At 37.6% G+C, this 24,124-nt stretch overlaps 1 protein-coding gene across 1 annotated transcript in view; it reads left to right on the plus strand.

Moving 5' to 3' along the window:
- cfap46 (cilia and flagella associated protein 46) overlaps positions 1-19,391 on the plus strand; it is a 44,415-nt gene extending 25,024 nt beyond the window's left edge. The window contains exons 36-59 of the mRNA XM_089012007.1: positions 351-491; positions 574-774; positions 842-948; positions 1,149-1,331; positions 1,914-2,052; positions 2,814-3,008; positions 4,373-4,577; positions 5,519-5,625; positions 6,908-7,090; positions 7,250-7,423; positions 8,238-8,335; positions 9,314-9,384; positions 10,484-10,626; positions 10,717-10,856; positions 11,970-12,046; positions 12,357-12,524; positions 13,716-13,783; positions 15,159-15,258; positions 15,610-15,712; positions 15,820-15,932; positions 17,395-17,476; positions 17,645-17,781; positions 18,752-18,883; positions 19,143-19,391. Coding sequence (XP_088868133.1) covers positions 351-491; positions 574-774; positions 842-948; positions 1,149-1,331; positions 1,914-2,052; positions 2,814-3,008; positions 4,373-4,577; positions 5,519-5,625; positions 6,908-7,090; positions 7,250-7,423; positions 8,238-8,335; positions 9,314-9,384; positions 10,484-10,626; positions 10,717-10,856; positions 11,970-12,046; positions 12,357-12,524; positions 13,716-13,783; positions 15,159-15,258; positions 15,610-15,712; positions 15,820-15,932; positions 17,395-17,476; positions 17,645-17,781; positions 18,752-18,883; positions 19,143-19,252 — 3,177 coding nt within the window. The 3' untranslated portion in view covers positions 19,253-19,391. The remainder of the gene's footprint in view (positions 1-350; positions 492-573; positions 775-841; positions 949-1,148; positions 1,332-1,913; positions 2,053-2,813; positions 3,009-4,372; positions 4,578-5,518; positions 5,626-6,907; positions 7,091-7,249; positions 7,424-8,237; positions 8,336-9,313; positions 9,385-10,483; positions 10,627-10,716; positions 10,857-11,969; positions 12,047-12,356; positions 12,525-13,715; positions 13,784-15,158; positions 15,259-15,609; positions 15,713-15,819; positions 15,933-17,394; positions 17,477-17,644; positions 17,782-18,751; positions 18,884-19,142) is intronic.
- Positions 19,392-24,124: the final 4,733 nt, after the last annotated feature.

Consider the following 24,124-nt stretch of genomic DNA (forward strand, 5'->3'; position numbering starts at 1 on the left):
TATAAGGCACACCACGTACGGCACTACAGTAGAGGTCTGGGGTTACGCGCTACTTCTTTTAAAGAGGAAATTGGAGTCATGGCTGCTGACAGTCATTGCGTGACCTGTTCTGGCTCACCTGCATACAAGGCGCAGGGTCATCTTTTGAAGAAAAACATGGCTTTTGAGTGCACCTTGTACACCAGAAAATATGGTACTCTAAGAACATGTCATTATTATTATTATTTTTTTTTATTGAATATCAGGTCTTAATTCAATAACTTTTTTAGTTGTCACCCTTATCTTTGCCCAAGAAACTGACGAAACCAGGGTTGACTCGCACCTCTTCCGTGATTATCCACCATTTCCAGGAATCAGATACGGAGTCACATTTACAGAGGAAGAATTTTTTCCGGTTGAATATTTGGGTTGACAAAGCAGAGGTCTGCCTGGAGATGGGACTCTACCAAGGAGCCCGGCAATTGCTGGCAGAAGCTCAGTTGGTTGCAGTAGTGAGTTCAGAGAATTTCCATTGAAGTGAGCAAACTTTAAGACCTTGTCATGTTTTGTTTTTGTTTTGTTGATTGAAATCAGGAATTTGAAGACCAGACTGCCATGCCAAGAATCTTGCTTGGTTTGGCTACTCTCGCTTGTCAAGAACATGACCACCCACAGGCCCTTCACCTTCTGGATAAGGCTCAAGCCCTTGGAGGGGATGAACACTTTTGGTACAGGTTTACACTTACAAAGGTTGCTGCTGTGGTAGGGCAAAGACTCCATGATGCACAAGCCAAGGTAAAGAACACACTCTCCAATTAGACTGAAAAGTCCCCAAATTATTTCAACTGTTATTTTTGAACAGATTGATCAAATCATCAAGCACGGGTGTGAAGCTTTGACAGTGGTTCTGAAACAAAGAGTGAATCGAGTCTCAGAGATCACCTTTTTAATGACATCATTAGAAATGAGGTAATTGTACTGATTCATCCTACATATTTCAGATGTACATTCAAAAAAAAAATATTGAAAAATCTTGTTCAGCGTTAGTCCTTTGAGGGAACCTTTGGCTGTGCTTGGTGTGCGTGATGTTATGAGACATCTTTGATCCGATTAAAGAAAAAAAATTCTATATTTATGTCCTCAAAATAACCTTTTTTGCTGTATTCCAGGGGTGCCATTGAGTGTTTAAATGCCATGACTGGCAGTGATCCTGGAGTTTTACTCTCCACACAGGAAATGCAGATGCTAAAAGCTGCTTGTGATACACTCGGGCAATGTGCAAAAGTTTTCACTCAACTTAACTACAGAGACCATGCTGCAAAAAGCAATGAAGAGTGCACATATGGTCTGAGGTCAGTCAATTACTCTAGATTTTGATTTGAGTGACATTGGGAGTATCTTTGTTTGATACAGAACAATTTGTCTAGATGCAGATATAAACATTTTTTTAGTTTTGATTCTCACCTCTTTCATCTTCAAATGCTTTCAACAATAAAGTGTATGTGAGGAAAAATTGTTCAGATTGCACAGCTCTCCATTGTTTTTACTTTTTTTGTATTCATTATTTTGCTATTTTGTTAAGCGCTTTGTTACAGCTTCACTTCTTGTGAAAGCGCTATATAAATCAGAATGTATTGTATTGTGGATTATTGTATGCAGTATTATTCATTTAGCAATGAAACACGCACTATTTCCCGTCAAAAGTGGAATGACAACGTTTCATAAATACATTTTATTGAAACATATGTGTGATAATGGACAAAAAGCAGTTGTTTTGAATGAGTCTTGAGGTGGGATGATTCATAAAAAGTCACATTAATGGATAGCATATGATTTCATTTGTTTTGTTTTGTGTTTTACGGATAACTTACTCTCAACCATTTCGCTCACACTTTATGTTCTTCTCTTTTTAAAACAAAATCAACCATTTGAAGATTCCTGGCTAACAAGGCTACAGACAAAAAGGAGAAGCAGCGATTTCTGCTCGATGGACTCTCCCACATGCGGTTAGCAATTTCCGAACAAGAACGTGTGGTTTTGAATGCCGAAAACCTGCTCCACCTGGACGAGGCAGTAAGTAAACTCTACCAATATTGCAAAAAAGAAATTGATGTAATTTTGTGTTGTTTTTGATGATATTGGGAATACTATATCTGGATATTATGATTGTACTTTGTATTTAACTTTATGTTTGAATTCGAAAGGGGATGGAATGGAGAGAGGAATCAACCAATATAATGATAAAAAAAAACTATAACATGCATGAAGCACTCAATCAAGTGATGAACACCCACTTTTTATATCAGGAAAATGTAATTATTTTATATCTGTATGAACAGAACTTTTGTCACTGCAACCTGTCAACACAATTACACCAGATGTCTGTACAAGATGTACATGGATGTCTGAGTGGTTGAGAGCCAGGATGGTTTAGGTCAAACGCTGCCTGATTTACTACACATTATGATTGAATCAGAAAAAAATAAAATAAAATAACACTTGCTGGAAAACCAATGAAGTTTTGGATCAGATGTCCTATCAATGAGGACTCAGCTGTCTGAGAAACAGTGATAACAGTAGATGACCAGCAGATAGCGCTGTTGCCCTATTTAATTATGGCATTGTTTTCTTTGCATAACATTAAAACAATACATTTTATTTCTAAGCGCCTTTCAAAACACTGAAGGACACTTTACAGTCAAAATGAAAATGTTTTTCCGCGGGTGAGTAGCTGTGTATTTGTTCAATATGATACTGCAAGTGTGCATTTCTCTTCGGTTTATCATTTCATTACAGAGTATGATCTCACTCGTGTGTATGGTTTCTCTCGCCAGAGTTGTGGAGTGATATTGTCACCCAAATGGACACTACTACGCCTCCGTCTCACCCTGGCGGATGTTTGTTTGGCAATACTGGAGGAACATTGTGAAGAAATAGTAAACCGAGCATTAGTCAAGGACAAGAGTATTGCTGAGATAGCAATTGAAGATTTTATGCGCAGTATTCCCGAAACCAACTCTATTGAACAGGTAGTTGTTGCATAAACTCTGTCAATACACTCTATCATGAACTTGTGTTGTACTTGTCCAATAACTCTGATTCGGATCCTATAATTTAATGTTTTTTTTTTATTCTTTTACATTCACAAAAAAGTGTTCACAGCCTTTGCCACAAAGTTTAAAATTGAGCTTTACAATTTCATTTATTAGACCCTGTTTACCCAATCAATATAAGGTCCTAGAGTTGCGAGTGCGTGGCATACCAAGAACCAATAATTAAGTAAAAATAAATACATTTAGATAAATAGATAAATAGATACATCGATAATTAAACAGGTAAACAAATACACAAACAAATAAACAGATAACTACCTGAATAAAGAACTACATAAATAAATGCACAGATAAATAAATAAATGAATACATGTATGAATAAATGTATAAATAAATGAATACATAAACAAAAGAGATCAATAAATAAATAAATGAACAAATAAATAAATTAATGAATAATAAAGCAATAAATACACAGATGAATGAATGAATAAATGAATGATTAATTAAGTGAATGAATTAATGAATGAATACATGAATAAATACATGAATGCATGAGTACATACACGAATAAATACATGAATAAATAAATCAATAATTACATGAATAATAAATGAATAAATAAATAAATACAGAAATATACAAATAAATAGATGAATAAATAAGTAGATAAATAAGTAGATACATAAATAAATTGGCAAACAGGTTTGTCTTTAGTCACAGGTCAGTAAGAAGACTACAGAAAGGTTTGGGATGCTTTGAAGGTTGAAACAAGCATGTTTCCGTTGTCATCCTTTGATCAAAGATGTTGATAGACAGACTTGACAACCCTCCACCTGACATTAAAAATACATTTTGAAAAGCCATATTACCAATAAACATGCCTAAAAAATAACCATAACAATAAGCAACTGCATTGCCCAACCTGTTAAAATGGAAAATTGGTCATCCAATATTAATAGCATGAAGATGAACAAGACAAAGCTAAAGAGAGGCATTTAAGGATGTAAGTGGAAACAAGCTAAGACTTTAAGCACTCCTTCAATCAACTTAATAAATACTATAATTGCAGAGAGGTGATATAATTTCGTTTGTGTCCAAGCACATTACAGTTAAGTACTGCAATCATTATGTCTAGTTAAGATTTTTCTGCCCGCTACTTTACCTTTCTCACTCTCCATCTTCATCGTGGATAATAGCACAAATAACTATTTTACCCGACTGTTTTTATCTTACCAGTATTTCATTCTTTCCCACCCAAGTGTTTTCTATAAAGGAAACCTATGACAGGATAATCCCTAAAAATTTCAGATGACTTTGTATCTTGATGTCTTGTACAGGAGTGGATGAACGTGGGCAGCACATTAGGCCAGACATCATTGGGCCAGCTGGCTGCGGTGAACTCTTCCCCTTTGGATGACATAGAGATGAAAGCACGTTGCCTGAGTTTGTTAGGGAAGACCCTGAGACTACTGGCTGTCCAGGAGGATCCTGTCTATATGTCTTCGCTCTGGGACAAACACCTCATGGTACAAAAACCGAAATGTGACTTTGAAGAAAAAAACCAGCAATCCCTATACTGTGTGTTACTTATTTATTTCAAAACGTCAAGAAGGGCCTTTAACTCATTCATTGCCAGACGACGTGCAAAAATTGTCCACTCAAGTGCCAGGGTTTTTGTCATTTTCACTCAAATAGCAGGACCCACAGAATATTGAGTTTTAGGACTACATAAACATTCAATGCAGCGTAAGAAACCTTAGACCATGGGTCTCAAACTCCGATCCTTGAGGGCAGCTTTTCTGCTAGAAAACACCTGATTCAAATGATCAGCTCATCAGCAAGCCATGCAGAGGCCTGATAACGGCCTTGGTCATTTCAATCAGTTGTGTTGCAGCATGGAGAGATGGAAAGCATACAGGAAAGCGGCCCTCAACCGAAGTTTAAGACCCATGCCATTTGAAGGGATTTAAACATTCTAATGGGTTCCCCAAATTCATAACGGCCCTCGAGAGGAAACCATAACTACAATGTGGCCCGCGGCAAAAAATGACTTTGACACCCCTGCCTTAGACTCTCTTCTTTCATCAGAAAAAAAGAGTTAATTCCTAAATTATATAGATCTGGAGTTATCTGAGCTTAAATGGGGGCGGCTGTACAAAAGGCAAATGCTGCCCCCTCGTTGGAGGGAAAACCATTGTTCTGACCGCAGCTTGATCAACGCTCCCACCCGCAATAAAAACCAAAACAAGAATGGTACTCCACACGATGCTTTTCAATTCCCGAATAAATGACAATTTTCGGATTAACATTGCCAGAGGTCTGACCAGCGCTTTATCGGCAACCAAAATCTGAACAAATTCGAGAATGGCGCTCCACGTCATGCTTTTCAATTCCAGAATAAATTTGGGAATGGCAGCGAATGTATTCATAGTTTTTGATGGCTTGCTTAATCATTTTTTCACCTCATTTTTCTCAACAGGAAGGCACCACCGCGACACTTCCAGAAGACGATAATATAGGAAAAGAGAGGGAAAGTACTTTAAGCAGTAAAGACTCCAGGTTGAACTCTGCTAAAAGCACCGATGTGCAGGTAGTATATATACCTCTTGAAATATAAACCTTTTGCCTATGGCTTATGTGTGATATAACTGATGTTCACCTCACTGTTCTATTTCCTATGCATCATTATCTGAATCCCCTTATGATTACCGTATTTTCCACACTATAAGGTGCACCTCGAAGCCATTTTTTTCAAAAGCCTGTCATGTGCCTTATAATCCGGTGTGCCTTATATATGGAAAAACGTTTAAAATACTTAATTATTTTCCGGTGTGTAAGGCACACCCAAAAACCTTGATTTTTTTTTAAAGATGGGCGTTGATGACTGTCCTTCCATAAGCCATCAACGACCACCAAAAAGGTAAATAAAACTTTATTTTACAGCACAGTTTATTTCTTTAATTACAGTCCTCATGTAATGTGCCTCTCTTTGTGACTTTATGACACAATTCAGTGTATTGCTTTCATTACAATACAACAGCACATTTATTATACATAGAATAAGGTATGTTGTGTGTAGTTTTAAGGCTTATTTAGTTAAAAACTATATTTTATGGAAACCCGGGAACGGATTATTCCCATTTTAATGGTTTCCTATGGGAAGTTTTTTTTTTTAGATACACACTTTTCGCCTTACACACTCTGTCTGGGAACCAATTAAGTTCGTAAGTTGAGGTCTCACTGTATTATATTTGCAAAACATTTTTCATTCAATGAATATGTGCCATATATACTGTATGGAAAAAGTTTGTAAATACACCATTCATTGGGGGTGCACCTTATACCTTACAGTTGCGCCATACCTTGTCATGTCACCTTACCTTGCGCCATATACACCGGAAAATACAGTATGTCATTTGTTGAAGGTGCGCCTAATAATCTAGTGAACCTTATAGCCCGGAAAATACGGTAATTTCATTTATTTGACTATATTTTTGCAAATGGAAATCATTTTGTTGAAATACGATAACATTTAATGTTTTTTCATGGTAAGACAATGCCAAAAATATAAATTGTACTCAATTCAAAAAGCATTCAAACCAAAAGGGGTTCAAACTGTAACCCAAAATCTTATCACGTTTAATTGTAAAGCAGGCTCACAATGTTTGTAATGGATATGTATTTATTCATTGGTTTAATGTAGTTGTTTGTATACAATTATTGTATTATTTGATATCAAATTTGGGGGTTCTATTGGTCTGGTATTATTACATGAAATATGTCACATGTTTAGGCTGATTAGAACCTCAGTGCATCATACCAACATTTCATTAGCTATTAAAGTGTCACCGGTATGTCTCTTTCCCATGCAGCCCAAAAAGCGGAGAGTTGAGCAGCTCTTGGCCCAAGCCAAGAACGTACTCTCTGAATCAGTTAATCTTTGTCTTCAAAACAATTTGTCGGTCTCCATCTTGAGCGACGCCTCTCTCAATATGCTCGAGTGTCTTGGACAAACAGACCACGATTTGGCATGTCAGTACCTCGCCTTGTTTCAGGTAAGGTGATGTGCATAAAAACATTTACATTTACTTCTATACATCATTTGGAAACATTATCTCTCATTCATCTAATTTATTCTCGAAGAATCCCAATACCAACTTTGATTCTGACCTAATCAATAAGCCGCTTTATCCAAGGTGTGTTTTGATCCCTAGAGTGCCTGTACTATTGATGTCATGGCGGATGTTTTAAATGTGGCCTGTGACGACACAAGCGTGTCCCAGCTCTCAGCTCTACTCAGCCTCTACAGGAAACTCCTTATTTATCAAGAGGGCAGGCCCACTCAAGTGTTGGAAGGAGTAAAACATTCCCTGAACAGCATTTCCAAGGTACCAGGTCTCCCCCTACTCTCACCATGCACGACTCATGATTAATGGATTCTGTCATAGCAAGTTGCTAAGATCCCTTGAGGTCCGTCTTGTTATTAAGGGATGTTATGTGCCGTGGTCCCCAAAATTGCTTAGATAGGCAGAACACATATATATTACCTCGATTGTTTTTGTCCCAAAATAGTATGTGGTATGTAAAATTGAGATCATGTTAACTCATTCATTGCCGTCCCCTAATTTATTCTGGAATTGAAAATGTGACGAATAGCGCCATTCCCGAATTTGTTCGGGTTTTGGCTTTTCTTGCTGGGGTGCCGATAAAGCGCATGTTTAACTCATTCATTGCCATACGCGTATTTATTCGGGAATTGAAACTAACATGTGGAGCGGCATTCCCGAATTTGTTCGGGTTTTGTTTTTTTTCATGGAGGGGGAGGTGTAGATAAAGCACTGGCCAGACCTCTGGCAATGTTTTACCATTCCACAAGCATCATTTCCTCTTTTTTTCCATGTTAGCGCTTTGTTCCAGCTTCAGCTGTTACATCAATTCACCTGTGCATGTTGCAGGTTAAATTACCAGCGAAAAATATGTCTTGGTTTATTTATTTTTTTACCGTAAAAGAAATCTCTCACCAGGCGTGTGTAGATTTTTTTTTAATATCCACTCTACAGTTAGTATCTCCCAAACGTCATCCCAGGAATGAAATGGAGAACTATTATTTTCCTGTTATACATATCATTTTTAGAGACTCAACCTGGAATAAATTGAAGACCATTTAATTTGTTTGTGTTCCAACAAAATCTCTTTTCGCAGGCCTTTTCCCAACTAAACATCAATCCCAACCACCTAGACCTTCTTGCAGAGCTTTCATTGGATCTGAAGATTATTTTACTGCAGCACTCTAAGGATGGGTAATTTCTAAAGAGACATGTCATTCCAATATATATTTTAGATATAAAGGCGATTATAAATACTGTAAAATGTAAATACAAATATGGATGGATGGATGGATGGATGGATAATAACATAAATAATCATTATAGTTTTTTTCTTCTTCTTTTTCCTTCCCTTTTATTTTCATGAATAAAGGTTACTGTAATATAATATAGTTTAATTGAATTTAATCTAATATAATAATCCTTATGGAAGCAATGACAAGTGGCATAAAACAATATGTTGGGCAATAAGGGGTGGGTGCGCCCGCCACTGATAAATGACTGATCAGTTAATTTTTAAATAGATCATTTCTGATTCAGGCACAATTTGCAGTGGATGACTGCCATATCATATCCAAATGTATTTTGAACGATTCAATAATTACATTATTTTTTTATTTTTTTCATCGTGACAAAATGTGGCTGTATTTTTCCGTATTTTCCGGTGTATAAGGCGCACCCCCAATGAATGGTGTATTTTCAAACTTTTTCCATTTATAAGGCGCAACGGACTATAAGGCGCACCTTTAATGAATGAAAAACGTATTCAAATATTATATATAAATATATAAGATTTTCCAAATATAAGGCAAACCACATTATATGGGGCTACAGTAGAGGCTGGGTTTACGCACAACTTCTACTGGGGGAAATGGAGTCCGTGTCTTATGACAGTAGTTGCGAGACCTATTATGGCTCAATATTACTTCACATATAACGCGCACCTGCGTATAAGGCACAAGGTCATCTTTTGAAGAAGATCAAGACTTTTGGGTGTGCCTTACACACCTGAAAATACAGTACATTAAATATCTTAATATACAAGATTTTATTCCTTGTGAAAATATTTCTATGATAAATTTGTTGTTGGGTAGACCTTTCATAAAACTGTCACTGTCACTTTACAAATGCTTCTGAGCTGAGGTTGTGAACTGCATGCGTGCTGTTTTTCAGATCAGAACTTTACGGCGCTTTCTACAAGGTCCCCGAAAGTGCGGAAAATCCAAAACGAAAGACATCACAAGGTTATTGTCATTGAATTGAAGAAAAGCCACATTTACACACTAATACACGTGCTTGTTGCATCCCAGGGAATACTTGAATGTTAAGGATGTGTTATCACACGTATACAGCGCAGTGAAATAACATCGGCATTTAAAATGTTCTGTTTCTGACGGACGGGTTCTTTGTACAGTGATACCTCAGCTTATGAACTTAATTGGTTCCCAGAAAGTGTGTGTGTAAGGCGAAAAGTTCATCTGCCAAACATTTATTTCCCATAACAAACCATTACAAATGAGAGTAATCCGTTCCCAGGTCCCCATAAAACATATTTTTTTACTAAATAAGCTTTAAAACTACTTAAAATATACCTTATTTTATGTATAATAAATGTGCTGTTGTATTGTAGTTAAAGGAATAAACTGGACTGTATAATAAACTTGTTTTATTTACCTTTGTGATGGTAGTTGTCAATGGATGGTAGCAATGGTCGACTTAGCGTAGCGTGGTACTGGGGCAGCTGAGTCACACAAACGCACACCTCGTTCGTGTTTTTCGATGATCTCCTTCTTCTGCGACCGTAATTTTCTTTTGTGTCCTCTTCGGCTTAACACTAGCCTGTGTTGGGGTCTTTTTCGGTCCCGTAAGAGCAAAAGTACTACACTCGATAACAAACCACGGAGTGACAAAAACTAGTCCGCCAGCCTCCGTGATCTCTTGCTTCTGCTCAATTGTAATTTTCTTTGTCTTCTTAGGCTTAACACTACCCTGTGGTGGTGTCTTTTTCGGTCAGTTCCATAATAGCAAAAGTACTCCACTCGATAACAAACCGCGTCTGCACTCAAAGGGGGTGTGGAAAACTACTCAACATGTGAAAACAGGAGTCAACTGAAAGAATGTCAATAAATGTCTGAATGTTGTGTCATTTCTTGAGATCATGATAGTTCATGATACACAAGAGTGAGTGAGGAATAAAGAATTAGAGAGGGGAGAAGAGTGAGGGATGGGAGGAAAAAATGGGCAAAAGACTGTGAAGGTGCTCGCGGGGACCAATTACAAGTCCTGTACTACATGTGTCTATGAGCATGCATGTCTGACTGAGTGTAAATGTATTTGTTGTAGGTTCACTGACACGCTCTCAGGTGGCTAAGGTTTCTGTCTGCCCGAAGGCTCTTCTGACTCTTCGAGAGCAGACGCGAGCCTTTGACCAAAAGATGAGACACGCAGTCCTCCAGGAGTCCTGTTTGCATGGTGGAAGAGTGGAAGTCCCTGACGATGCTCATCCGGTATGTTTTTCCTTCTCTTTTACCGCAATGTTATTTTCCACCTTCTCTGATCTGCACTTGTTGTCAAAGCATTTTGTTCTTTTTATTTCCTTTCTTGAGCAGAGCTCTCATGAAGAAAATACATTACAACTTCACTTCAGAGAAATTGTTCAACAAATGGAAGAATACTTGAATCCACTCATTTCTCAGTTTGACTTCAGTTTCTTGAGGTATTTGATCCATTGGTTATTAACTCTCCCACTGTGTATGCCCACAACTTCAGAAGAGCCCTATTTAGACTTGTATTATTCAAACAAAATATTTCATGGTCATCCATCCATCCATCCAGCCATCCATCCATCCATTCTCTCAATTGCTTCTGCTTACCAGCTTATCACGGTGCCCACTTATATCGTATTATATTGTAATAAAGTTGACCTTGAGGCGGCATCGTACAGTGTTGTCATGTGATTCGTTGTTCTCCACAGGATGTGCTGCAGGGAAAATAAACATTTAATCAGGAAAGCTCATTATGTATTTGTAAACAACTTAGTCACTTTGATAGTAGGCTAATATAGCTTAGATAGAGGCATACAGCATGTGTTGGTCTTATTTTACAGCTTGTATAAGGCTTTTAACTTATTCACTGCCAGACGATGTGCAAAAAAAATTTGTCCATTCCAGTGCCAGGGTTTTTGTCATTTTCACTCAAATTGCAGGACACACAAAATATTGAGTTTTAGGACATAAGCATTCAATACAGCGTTAAAAACCGCAGAATATCTTCTTTCATCCGAAAAAAAGAGTTACTTCCAAAGTTATATGGGTCTGGAGTTATCTGATCTTGAAACGGGGGCGGCTGTACAAAAGGCAAATGTTGCCCCTTTGTGGGAGGAAAAAACATTTGCAGAGGTCTGACCAGCGCTTTTTCAGCACCCCGCCCCTCAACCCTGCAAGAAAAATCAAACCCCGAACAAATTCGGGAATGGCGCTCCATGTCATGCTTTTCAATTCCCGATTAAATTCTGGAAATGCAGTGAATAGGGTTTTTTTGTGGCTTCAGAAGGATGTTTTTGTTTGTTTTTTTGTGGGGGGGGGGGGTACAGTATGTCTCTGTCAACATTGTTGGTGACCAACACTTGCTATATACCATCAAGCCTCATTGTGGTGTACTACAGAATTATTGGATTACTTCTGTCTTTATTTCTGATATTTCATTCATTTTATGATGGTTCCATGACTTAATGAGGGTTTCGCGGGTGTTGATATCAAGCCCTGGATGGTGATAATAACATTGCACTCAACGAAAGATTGTATTGACTAATACTCAAAATGTTTTTAAGATCCGAAGAAGCAACTGAGCTAGATTCTGAAATAACCCAAACCAAAACTGAAGAAACAAAAGTCACCTCTCATGAAGGTACAGTGTGTTCTTTATCCCAATACATTGCAATTAAGTCCACATTACTTCAAAAAAAAATATTCCCAGATTGCTCCGTCCAAATTTAACCATTAATGAATTAATATTTGTGATTGTATTTTATTATATTAACTATGCTTGTCTGTGACTGTAAAGTGTCCTTGAAAGCTTTGAAAGGCGCTTAAAATGTAATGTATTATTATTATTATTATTATTATTATTAAGAAGCCAAATCCTCATGCATTATTTTGTTCAATATGGGCAACCCGTGCGCATGTGCCTGCTTATGTTTTTGTGTATCTGGCAACAGCAGAAGAAACCGTGGGAGAGTTTGTGGTCTTGCTGGCAGATTCAAGATTGATGGAGTTGCCACTGGAGGCGCTGTCTGTACTTGAGGGAGATCTTCTACACTCTATATCTCGAGATTTCTCCCTTCAGCTTTTCTGCAGTCGTATCCCAAAGGAAGAGCCTGTGAAAGGTATTCAAGACCCACATTTAAAGACTAATACTACTGTCTGAAACTCATGACAAAAAGTTAGCGGCAACCAGGGCGGACACCTCTGAAAAGTTGCCTGCCCGGCCATAAAGTTGCCTGCCCCATTTTTCACAATTTAAAACACAATAAGACGACTAATCGCAAAAAAAAAAAAAAAAAAAAAACATCTTTGCGAAGTATAAAGGATTTTTTTTAATTAAGGAAGTACCGACCACAAATGCTCCCTTGCTTAATTTATGGTAAATATCCCCTGATGAAGATTTTGCTCCAGTTGTCGTCATGGTGCACAATGCAATGTCTGCTAAAAGCCACGTGGACTCCTCTTTCTCAGTGCATTTCAAAACTCACGTTTGGCAATTTGCATACTCGTCACGGCAGCCAATCAGAAGCCTGTTTCGTGCTTCGGACTATACCGTGACTGTAAAGTGTACTTGAGAGTTTTGAAAGGCGCTTAGAAAGAGGAGTCCACGTGGCTTGTAGCGGTTTGCTTGTCGCTTTTGCTTTATTAAATAAAACAAACGTTTGATTTGAAAAATAACTTTGTTGTCGGCCACCTGGGCCGAGACGTTTTGCAAGTTGTGCGCCCCGGGCCTCCGGGCCGACGTTATTTCAAACACTGTTTATACACAAGATTTGCCAGTAAACCTGAAACGATTAACACTGTAGCAACCGCTGTCACTGAAAGGGTTTAAATTTAGCCTATTAATTTTCTTGCCACATATGAAAAACTTTGGGAAGACCAGCCTTTGCATCCCCAGCAGACTATTTTAAAGAAATGTCAATGGCTCATTCGATATTCTGAACCTCTAAATCAAATTTTTTTGCCACGGGCCACTCTCGGGAAGCCACTCCATTATTAATTTGGGGAAGCCATTAGAATATTTGATCCTCTCTACATATTACATATAGAGCGCACAACAAATTAATAAATAACACATTTTCAAAGTTGATGTCAAAAATAATGACTGGACTGTTATTGTGGTTTACATGAGACAATTTGGAATTTTGGACTTTTTAGCATGCATCATGGAATTTCACATGTTTGATTTGCTTTTGTCGGCCGAGTAAAATTATGTGGCGGGCCCCGATTTGGCCCTCGTGCCTTGACTTTGACACCTGTGCTCGAGATGGTGTCAAAAAGTATTCGCTCATTCTGCCTTCTACTTGTTGCAGTGGAAAAGGACTCCAAAGTGGGTAAAGGCATGAAGGGGAAAGCCGATCAAAGCCAAACTATCAAAGCGGTGAGTAAATTGATCTGGATCTGCTTGATAATGACAATGTCATATTTACCTGCTGTTTGCACTGGTAATGAGGGTTTTCCCCCAAGCTCCAGACTCTCTTTTAAGAATCTTTATCTGTCAGTCGCCAAAGATGGTTTTTAATCAAACAAATTCCATTTCTTACATTTTGAACTCCAGCTTTGATTCCATTGACCAATTTGTCTACTGCAAATGTCTCTCGGCTGCTGTTTGCCAATGTCTCCCATGCAAGATGAATGTATTTATTTACAAACCTTTTAGAAAGACTTTAAAGGACAACCGACACCTTTTTTGTTTCCTAACTAACATCAGAAAAAGTTTTATAGCATCTAAAATACACAAAAAAACACACAGGCTGACATTTTTAGTCAAATTAAAAGCACCAATAAAAATGACTTAAAGTGTCCCAAAACTACTTCAAAATTACCTCAAAAAGTTTCAGTTTCAGAAGGTCCCACCCCCTTGTTCGTGACGTCACGCCAAGATGTCTTTCCTTGCTCGAGAATGAAAACAATGGCTTCGTATTCGGAAGAAGATGCTTTCTTGTTACTCATCCAGTTATGAATGTGATTCAAATACAGTAAAGTCTCGTTATATCGATATCGGATATATCGATAGTCCCGGTTATATCGATACTATTTCTATGCACGCACGGAGAAAATTACATGCAAACAGGGTCGGATATATCGATAGTCCCGGTTATATCGATATTTTTTCGGACTCCCTTGAATATCGATATAACGAGACTTTACTGTAGTTCTGAAGAGGAAAGCATAAATGTTTGGAATCGATTAAAGAATCCTTCCGTGTCATTTTGAGGCGTCTGGACTGTAATATAGCGTCCCAGAAAATGCACAAAATGTCAGTTAGGAAACAAAACGCTTGGGCGTCATCAGAAAAACGTTTTATAGCATCTAAAATACCCAAAACACGACGTCACGAACAAGTGGGCGGGACCTTCTGAAACTGAAACTTTCTGAGGTCATTTTGAAGTAGTTTTGTGACACTATGTCATTTTTAATGATGTTTTGCATTCGACTAAAAATATCAGCCTGTGTGTTTTGGGTATTTTAGATGCTATAAAACGTTTTTCTGATGTCAGTTAGCAAACAAAAAAAATGGTGTTGGTTGTCCTTTAAGAGATTAATAAAATGAAACACCATTTTATATCTATATCCCAGCATGCATCATGCACTACTTCTTATGGGGGGAAGTGAAGTCGTATAACGTGCAGCGTCATCTTTTGAAGAAAATGAAGTCTTTTGGGTGCGCCTTATAGTGCGCAAAATACGGTATGTTCTCCTTCCATTGACATTAATCGAAACCACTATTTGCTATCATTTTGTAATGTCCGCAGGTACCCGCCAATCTGCCTCAACGCACCATCCCAGTGAACTCACAAAACTTCAAATGCATCTTTAACGACAAAGATATTGTCAACACCTTTAACAATTTTGGTGAGTAAAACTTGAACCCAAGTCGTGTTTTGTCCAGTTTTGTCCAGTCTATTATTATAAAAGGGCTTTTTAAGCACTGCTGTGGACTGCAAATTTCCCCATTGCGGGACGAATAAAGGTATTCTGATTCTGATTCTGATTCTGATTATGAGGGGGCAAAATGACACAATAGTCCATTGTGTCTGCTCCTTCTGCTTCATTTACACATCCTCTAACATGAAGTCTCCTCGAGTGTTCTTTGTTTTTCCTCAACACATCTTCACAGCTTTGTTTCGCATTCAGCCTGACATTGTGTGTGTACGATGATTAACTGTGTACTTATAACGTCATTGTTGTCCAAACGTTTCCCAGGAGGAACCACTCTTGTTGAAAGGATGAAGATGAATTGGGGTGCATACGGTCAGCATTTTAACCATTTGTTGCCGGGCTTTATGAGCATCACACAAACTCCCAGGTGTGGCTCGATTTTATTTTATTTTTTTATTTGCCTTTATGCACTGACAAAAATAGACATTCCATGGATTATAATGTAATATTCTAAACGTCATCTCTTATTTCAAGTTTGAGTGAGTTGGAAAAGGTGTTGTGCACATGCAGTGGATTTATGTACCTGGGAACTGAACGCTTCTTGACTCCAATACCGCCTGCCAAGCTCGCAGCTCTCAACTTGCCGGGTAAAGTATACTTTCCCTCAGTCATTTATTATTCACATATTTCTTGATCGTAATAAGCATTAAATGTCACAGTCCATTAATTTAGGTATGAGAAAGGAAATGAAGCATGTTTTATTCTTAAAAACCATTGAATTCCTTTGTTTGTTTTAAAAAACATTTTTAGAGAAAATTTCTCTTGCAATCATCAACACATAGGAAATTTAAAATAACATAATGCTAAATGGCTAATTAGGCAAAAAAAATAGCCCTATCAGTGTCATATCGTCAAAATATCATCTACATATACAGTGCCTTAAAGTCTTTTGTGGGTTATCGTTAATATAAGTACTTTTGTCCAATCACATTTCAGCTATTTATTTATTTATTCATTTTTGTTTAGTTTGTTTATTTTGTTTACTTTATTTTTTCATTTGTGTTTGTGTGTTTGTTTATGTATTTTCTATCTAAACTTCCCAAGGCCTTTAGAAACAGGATTACAAGCCCGGTAGTATGGAATTGTAATTTTTTGTTGTGGTTTTTGTTTGTTTATTTTTAATTTTTTTAAATTAAATTCACTGCCAGACGATGTGCAAAAATGTGTCCACTCCAGTGGCAGGATTTTTGTCATTGTCACTCAAATTTTAGGACCCACAGAATATTCAGTTTTCGGACTACATAAACATTCACTGCAGCGTAGGAAACTATTTTTTTTTTCTTTCATAGGAAAAAAAGAGTTAATTCCTAAATTATATGGGTCTGGAGTTATATAAGGTTGAAATGAGGGCAGCTGTCCAAAATACAATGCAATACATACATATTGGTTTATATAGCTGAAGCTGGAACAAAGCACTAACATGGAAAAAGGGAAACACTGCCCCCTTGTGGAAATGAGAAAAAATTGCCAGAGGACATGGCCAGCACTTTATCGGCACCCAAACAAGAAAAAACAAAACCCGAACAAATTCAAGAATGGCGCTCTATGTCATATTTTCAATTCCCGAATAAATTTGGCAATGGCAGTGAATAAGTTAAATATGTTCAACCAATCACATTTCAGATCCAGTATGAGAGAGCCTGCAGAGCTGGGTGGGGGTCGCACTTTTCTGAGTGACTCATGTGGGAATCATTGCATAAATCTGGGCGCACATAGATAAACAGCCGCCTGCACTCAGTCCACACAAGTTTTTTTTCAAATGTGGGAGGAAACTGAAGTACCCAGAAAAAAACCACACAGGCACACAGGAAAGCGGTAATCAAACCTTGCAGCTCTGCTCTGTGACATCGACACGCTAACTAATCGACCACTGTGTCGCCCTATTTTTAAATTCCTGTTCCCATTTGCATCTCTGCGTGTTTAGTATATATAATCTCACTTTTTATCATTCTGTTTTTTTTTCACACGAGCCCAAAATGAACGGGCTTTTCAAAAGTAGGCCACACCGCATGAAAAGCGACATTGTTGATGATTTTCTGCCCTTTTCAGAATGCCACATGGCTCTTCTATTTGACCTTGTCCAGAGTAATACCAACGCTATGCACTCATCCAACTTTGACGAGCGCAAAAGGTAAATGGAGCCATTCATTATCTCTTTTGATATTTTCTCTCCGCCTCTCCTTTTTCAATGTGTCTCCATTCACGTCACGTTTGTCTTTTTTGTTGTCCTCGTCGAGTCACGCATCATATTTTGCTCACATTCCTCACCTTGCAACTCGTCCACCCACTTCTACCCCAGGGCAGGACAACGCACCCTGGAGAAGCCCTCGGAGGTCGCTCTGCTTTTGAGCCTGAATGGCGTCAACTGCATTGTCCTCAACCAGTGGCATAGCAGCCTTCAACAGATCTCGGAATACGTGACCAACTTTTTGGACAGTATGTTCCATATCTTATTCCCGAGCTAATAGCTATCTATTCGCTAGCTAATAGCTATGTATTTGCTAGCTGTTAGCTATCTATCTGCTAGCTATTAGCTGTGTTTTCATGAACTAATAGCTATCTATTTGCTAACTAATACCTATCTATTCGCTAGCTATTAGCTATCTATTCGCTAGCAGGCTTGCTATCTACAGTAAAGTCTTGTTATATCGATATCGGATATATCGATAGTCCCGGTTATATCGATACTATTTCTATGCACGCACGGAGAAAATTACATGCAAACAGGGTCGGATATATCGATAGTCCCGGTTATATCGATATTTTTTCGGACTCCCTTGAATATCGATATAACGAGACTTTACTGTATTTGACTTACTTCCGGGTTGAGTGGCACGTGTGGCTACCGCTGCTCACCCATAGACAGTATGTTCTATATCAATTCGCTAGCTCTTAGCTATCTATTCACTAGCTTTTAGCTATCTATTTGCTAGCTAGCTAGCTTGCTATCTATTTGGGATACGGGTTGAGTGGCGCGTGGCTGCCGCTGCTCACCCACTGAAAAACTTATCCTTTGACTGAAAAGTGACCTTGAGAGCTTTGAAAGGCGCTTATAAATGAAATAAATGTATTATTATTATTATTATTATTAAAAGGGAAATGCGGCCCCCTTGTGGAAAGGAAAAAAAACATTGCCAGAAGCCATAGCCAACGCTTTATCGGCACCCAAGCATTATTATTATTATTATTATTATTATTATTATTATTAGTAGTAGTAGTAGTAGTAGTAGTAGTAGTAGTATTTGAATCATCTGTGTTATCGGAGGGAAACGTCAAAAACATGCTGCATCGTTCTTGTAGGACCGTATTACAACAACCTATTACTTCAAACATGATTAGATTTTTTTTTCATTGATTACCTTTTTTGGGGGGGCTTTGGGAATTGATAATAGAATCTGCATTGTAGGTTTTCTAAGCGGCAGACAGACCTCCGGGCAGGTTGTCCATTCCCTCAGGCGAGATGATGATGATGAGGATGATGATGATGATGATGATGATGATGATGATGATGATGATGATGCCGCCACCGGATCAGATGGTAGATTCTGCATTCCACGAAACATTTTTTTTTTAAATAATAATTTCTGCATCATATGCTTGTCAGAGATATGACAAATATGATAACTTCTTATCCTCTAATCTCTATCAATGCCATACAAAATGTTTGTCTCAAATCCTTTGGAGAAACATTTCCACCTAGTCTCTCTCGAAAGAGAAAAGCATCCAGTAGACAACTCTAACTGGATGAGATGCGGATTAACTCTCTAAAATGTTTTTTTTTTTCTTCCCTTTTGCAGGTCACAATTTGGTCTCGGATTCAGAAGAAAATCGTCAACGCAAACCTGAACTCACACCATTAGCCTTCAACTGTGTTCTTTATGGACTCCCTATTGTGATCGGCACATAAAGCTAGCTATTCAATTAACTCTGATATTGCATTTCAAGGACAACCGACACCATTTTATCTATCTATCTATCTATCTATCTATCTATCTATCTATCTATCTATCTATCTATCTATCTATCTATCTATCTATCTATCTATCTATCTATCTATCTATCTATCTATCTATCTATCTATCGCTCTCTCTATATATATTTCTATCTCTATCTCTATCTATCTCTATCTCTATCTCTCTCTATCTCTCTCTCTCTCTCTATCTATCTATCTCTATCTCCCTCTATCTCTATCTCTCTCTATCTCTGTATCTCTATCTATCTCTAGCTCTATCTATCTCTATCTCTATCTCTCTCTATCTCTCTCTCTCTATCTCTGTATCTCTATCTATCTCTAGCTCTATCTATCTATCTATCTCTCTCTATCTCTATCTCTCTCTATCTCTATCTCTCTCTATCTATCTCTCTATCTCTATCTCTATCTATCTCTATATCTCTATCTCTGTCTATAATAATAATAATAATAAATAACATTTTAAAAGCGCCTTTCAAAGCTCTCAAAGGCACAATACAGTCACGGATAAGCATAGGTACTATAATAAATAAAATACAATCACAAATAGAATACAATAAATAAAATCCAATTATAAATAGAAACAATAGAGAGAGCTACTCAGAAAAGGCAATTTTAAATAGGTGGGTTTTGAGATGGGACTTGAAGGTGGGAAGAGAATCTATCTAGCTATCTAGCTAACTATCTGTCTAACGAGCTAGCTAATAGAAGAAGTGGTGCGTAACCCCAGCTTCTACTATAGCACCTTATAATGTGGCGTGCCTTAAATTTGTGTATTTCTTCTTCATATGAATCAGTGAATATTATTTTTAACATGCGTATAGCCTTCAGGTTCCAAAACACCATGTTGACATTAGTCTTGTTTGTTTGGGCCAGTTGTATCCAGAGGATGCAGTTGATACTGGAGCTAGACTGTATCTCGTTTTGACCTTTGTGTGCACTTTATGTATGCATGTAGGTCAGTTCAAGGGGGTGCACGATATGCAAATCTTTTAAGCTGGCGGCTTGCTTGAGAGGAAATTAAAATGTGGTGAAATGAAATGTTATATTTAATAAGCTAGGTTGTACCCTGCGTCGGTCCTGCTGAGAAAAGCTCCAACTCAACTCTGACCCGAATGAGGCGATTTAAAATCAATGGATTCTGAGGTGGCTTGTTGTGATATCAAAAATGTTCTTTTTTATTTTATTTTTAACTGTCCCATTTAGGTCTCATTTTTGCATTTGACTACATTTTGCCAAGTTTAGCCTTGATCTTGACTTCACCTCTGGGAGCATCTGGCTCCTGTCTGCCATGCCTCAAGGTGGACATTGAGGCTGCCCCCATGTGTCAAACAGAGCAGCAAATCGGATTTCCTCCCACTTTCAACAGAACAAGAATCCACAGGCATTATACAAACTCAATTAAATAGAAATTGGGACTAAACAAAAGAAAAACAAAATAGAATGATTGATGGGAGAAGACTAATCATGTTCAACTTATATTTAATGAGATGCACTCGAAAGGCAATATATTTTATGTGCAAATAATCATTCAGTTATGGCTGGAACATATTCAAAAAAATGGGACAGGGTCAATTTTACTGATCCTTTTGCCCTTTTTTACAAACTGAAAACTTAAATTCTTGAAGCTTTGCTCGGTGGAATTCGGTTCTTTTTTGTAACAGCACAAAGTTAATTATGAGTGAACGCTGGCGTGTGTGGTTGCCGCTGCTCACCCGCAGAAAAAAATATCCTGTGACTGTAAAATGTCCTTGAGAATTTTGAAAGGCGCTTCTAAATAAAATGTATTATTATTATTATTATTATTATTATTATTATGACAGTGATACATTGGCTGACAAACTTAATTGGCTCCCAGAAAGTGCGTGTAAGGCGAAAAGTGTGTATTCCAAACATTATTTTCCCATAGGAAACCATTAAAATGAGAATAATCCGTTCTCAGGTCCCCATAAAACATAATTTTCTACTTTTTCATTTTCTAAGCTTTAAAACTACACAAAATATACCTTATTTTATGTATAATAAATGTGCTATGGTATTATAATTAAAGAAATAAACTACTATATAATCGTTTTATTTCCCTTTGTGATGGTCGTTGATGGCTTGATGGAATGGAGTGGCCGGTTCCATCAGCATTAAACACTTGATGAGGAATGTAACCTTCTTTACCATCTTGAGGAATGATCCCTTATAGGTGCTTTCTCTGTGATAATTTTATCTAGTGCCTCATCAATTGCGTTCTGTTTAGCTGGGTTGATAGCTTTTTGCATCACGTGTACAGATGGTTTGTGCGGGTTGTTTGTGGAGCCTGATTGATGGGATATTTTAACCTTGCAGTCTACACTCTATCCAAGTTGAAACTCTCACTGTCGTCTGCCTGTCTCTTTAATGTTTAAACCACCTCCCCTCACTGCTTCGTTCTTTAACCGAAGACTGGGGGGCAGGGAATAGAGGACAAAAACAGTCTGCTGCCGTTTTATTGTTAGAAGAACGGGCTCGTTCGCGAACGACACATCACTCATTGAGACAGCTGAGTGTACGAAAAAAGTTCCTATGCCAAGGTAAAGTTCGTATGCCAAGGTAAAATGTTCATAAATTTAACGTTCGTAAACTGAAAAGTTTGTAAGCCAAGGGGTTCGTAAACCGATGTATCACTGTATTTGAAGAAAAAGAAAGTTTATTGGTGATTACATTAAATATCCTATCTTCTGAGCGTATTCAAATAAATATAGGTTGAACATGATTTGCAAAACATGTGTTGAACCTACTCTACAAACCTTCACCGGAATTGGCTTTGTATTAATAACCATGATCCTCAATTTTATGGCAAAGCAGCATTTAGCCACTTCACATTTGGCCTCCATATTGATAATCACGTTAGTCTGTGTTAAATTCTAATTAGATTGTATAATCACATTAAACGCTGTAATGTTACAGGCTTGCTTTCAGCACGGGTTTCTTATTGATTTTATAATTGAATGTGTTAAACAATGTTTACCAGTCAGTCACTGTCAGTCTTTGTAATTGAAGTAATTATATAGCTGCATGTCTTATAGTCAGTCACATGATGATCATGTCAACGCAATGCCAACGTGTGATACAAGTGTGATTATCCATCTACAGTGAGACCTCAACTTACAAACACCTTATCTTACAAACTTTTCGTCTTACAAATGTCATATTTCTGAAAATTAAACCTTATAATAAGCACTATTTTCATAATACACACCCACCACGGCGGGCGGAGTGATCTTCGGCGGAAGCACACGACCCAACAGCACCAGAGGTTAAGTTACCAACAGTCCTTATGGAAGGTGACTCTCCTTCCAAAAGCCATCAACGACCATCAAAAAGGTAAATAAAACTTTATTTTACAGCACAGTTTATTTCTTTAATTACAGTCCTCATGTAATGTGCCTCTCTTTCCAAACAGCAATTCCCTTTGACCTTCGACCTCCGACGCCATTCCATCAAGCCATCAATGACCATCACAAATGTAAATAAAGCGACTGTATGATACAATGCAGTGTATTTCTTTCATTACAATACAATATCACATTTATTATACATAAAATAAGGTATGTTGTGTGTAGTTTTAAGGCTTATTTAGTTGAAAAGTATATTTTATGGAAACCCGGGAACAGATTATTCCCATTTTAATGATTTCCTAAGGGATTTTTTTTTTTGAGAGAGACACTTTTCGCCTTACACACTCTGTATGGGAACCAATTAAGTTCGTAAGTTGAGGTCTCACTGTATTCATTTTCTGTACCGGTATGCTGAATGAAGCATTGACCTCTTATATTATCGCTAATAGAGTATTTAGGTTTTATAGTTGGACATTTCTATTGCCCAGAATGTAGTGTATTCAGTATTGGATTTGAATAATCATGGCTATAATGAATTTTACAGTATATAGATGAATGAATATCGCATTTCCAAGGCGATTGCTATTGTATAAAATATAATACAAAGACAGTGTCCACTTATGTTTCCTGTGACTAGAATTCTGACAAGGGCTTAGGTAGCCACATTGTATACTCTCAAAGATGTAGTGTAGGATTTTTGAAGGTTGCCAAATGACCTTGATTCTCTTTTTACAGCATCCCTGGCTTCACCGTTTCTGCTCAAAAGGCCAGAGAGAGAGACAACGATGGAATTCATGCTAATATCATCCAAGCACACCATCCTTGAAGTTTCTATGACACTAATGTATCACAAAACTCCCAGGAAGGAAATTGTGTGTTTTTAAGATCCCCCCCCACCCCACCTCGGTGAGTTGATACTTGTAGTTGTGGCCTCTGAAGGCATGATTTCATGGGGCATGCAGATAAATGTGTTTTTGAGACCTTGAGAGCTAGACAAAGCATCGAGCCAGGTTTTTGAAAATCATCCAGTGTTGCTCTTTCATAAAAAAAATAAACCAAAGTCCAGGATTGGGGAAACATTGGAACGGGGAAAAATACTTGATCTGCCTATCCTATTTAATCTGCATACAGGGAGACCTCAATTTACGAACTTAATTGGTTCCCAGATAGCGTGTGTAAGGCGAAAAGTGTGTATCTCAAAAACATTTTTCCCATAGGAAACCATTAAAATGGGAATAATCCGTTCCCGGGTTTCCATAAAATATACTTTTCAACTAAATAAGCCTTAAAACTACACACAACATACCTTATTCTATGTATAATAAATGTGCTATTGTATTGTAGTGAAAGAAATACACAGCATTGTATCATAAAGTCACTTTATTTACATTTGTGATGGTCATTGATGACTTGATGGAATGGCGTTGGAGGTCGAAGGTCA

Source organism: Hippocampus bargibanti, linkage group LG13 (assembly GCF_051943395.1).
Source record: "Hippocampus bargibanti isolate YZ-2025 linkage group LG13, ASM5194339v1, whole genome shotgun sequence".
NCBI lineage: Eukaryota > Metazoa > Chordata > Actinopteri > Syngnathiformes > Syngnathidae > Hippocampus > Hippocampus bargibanti.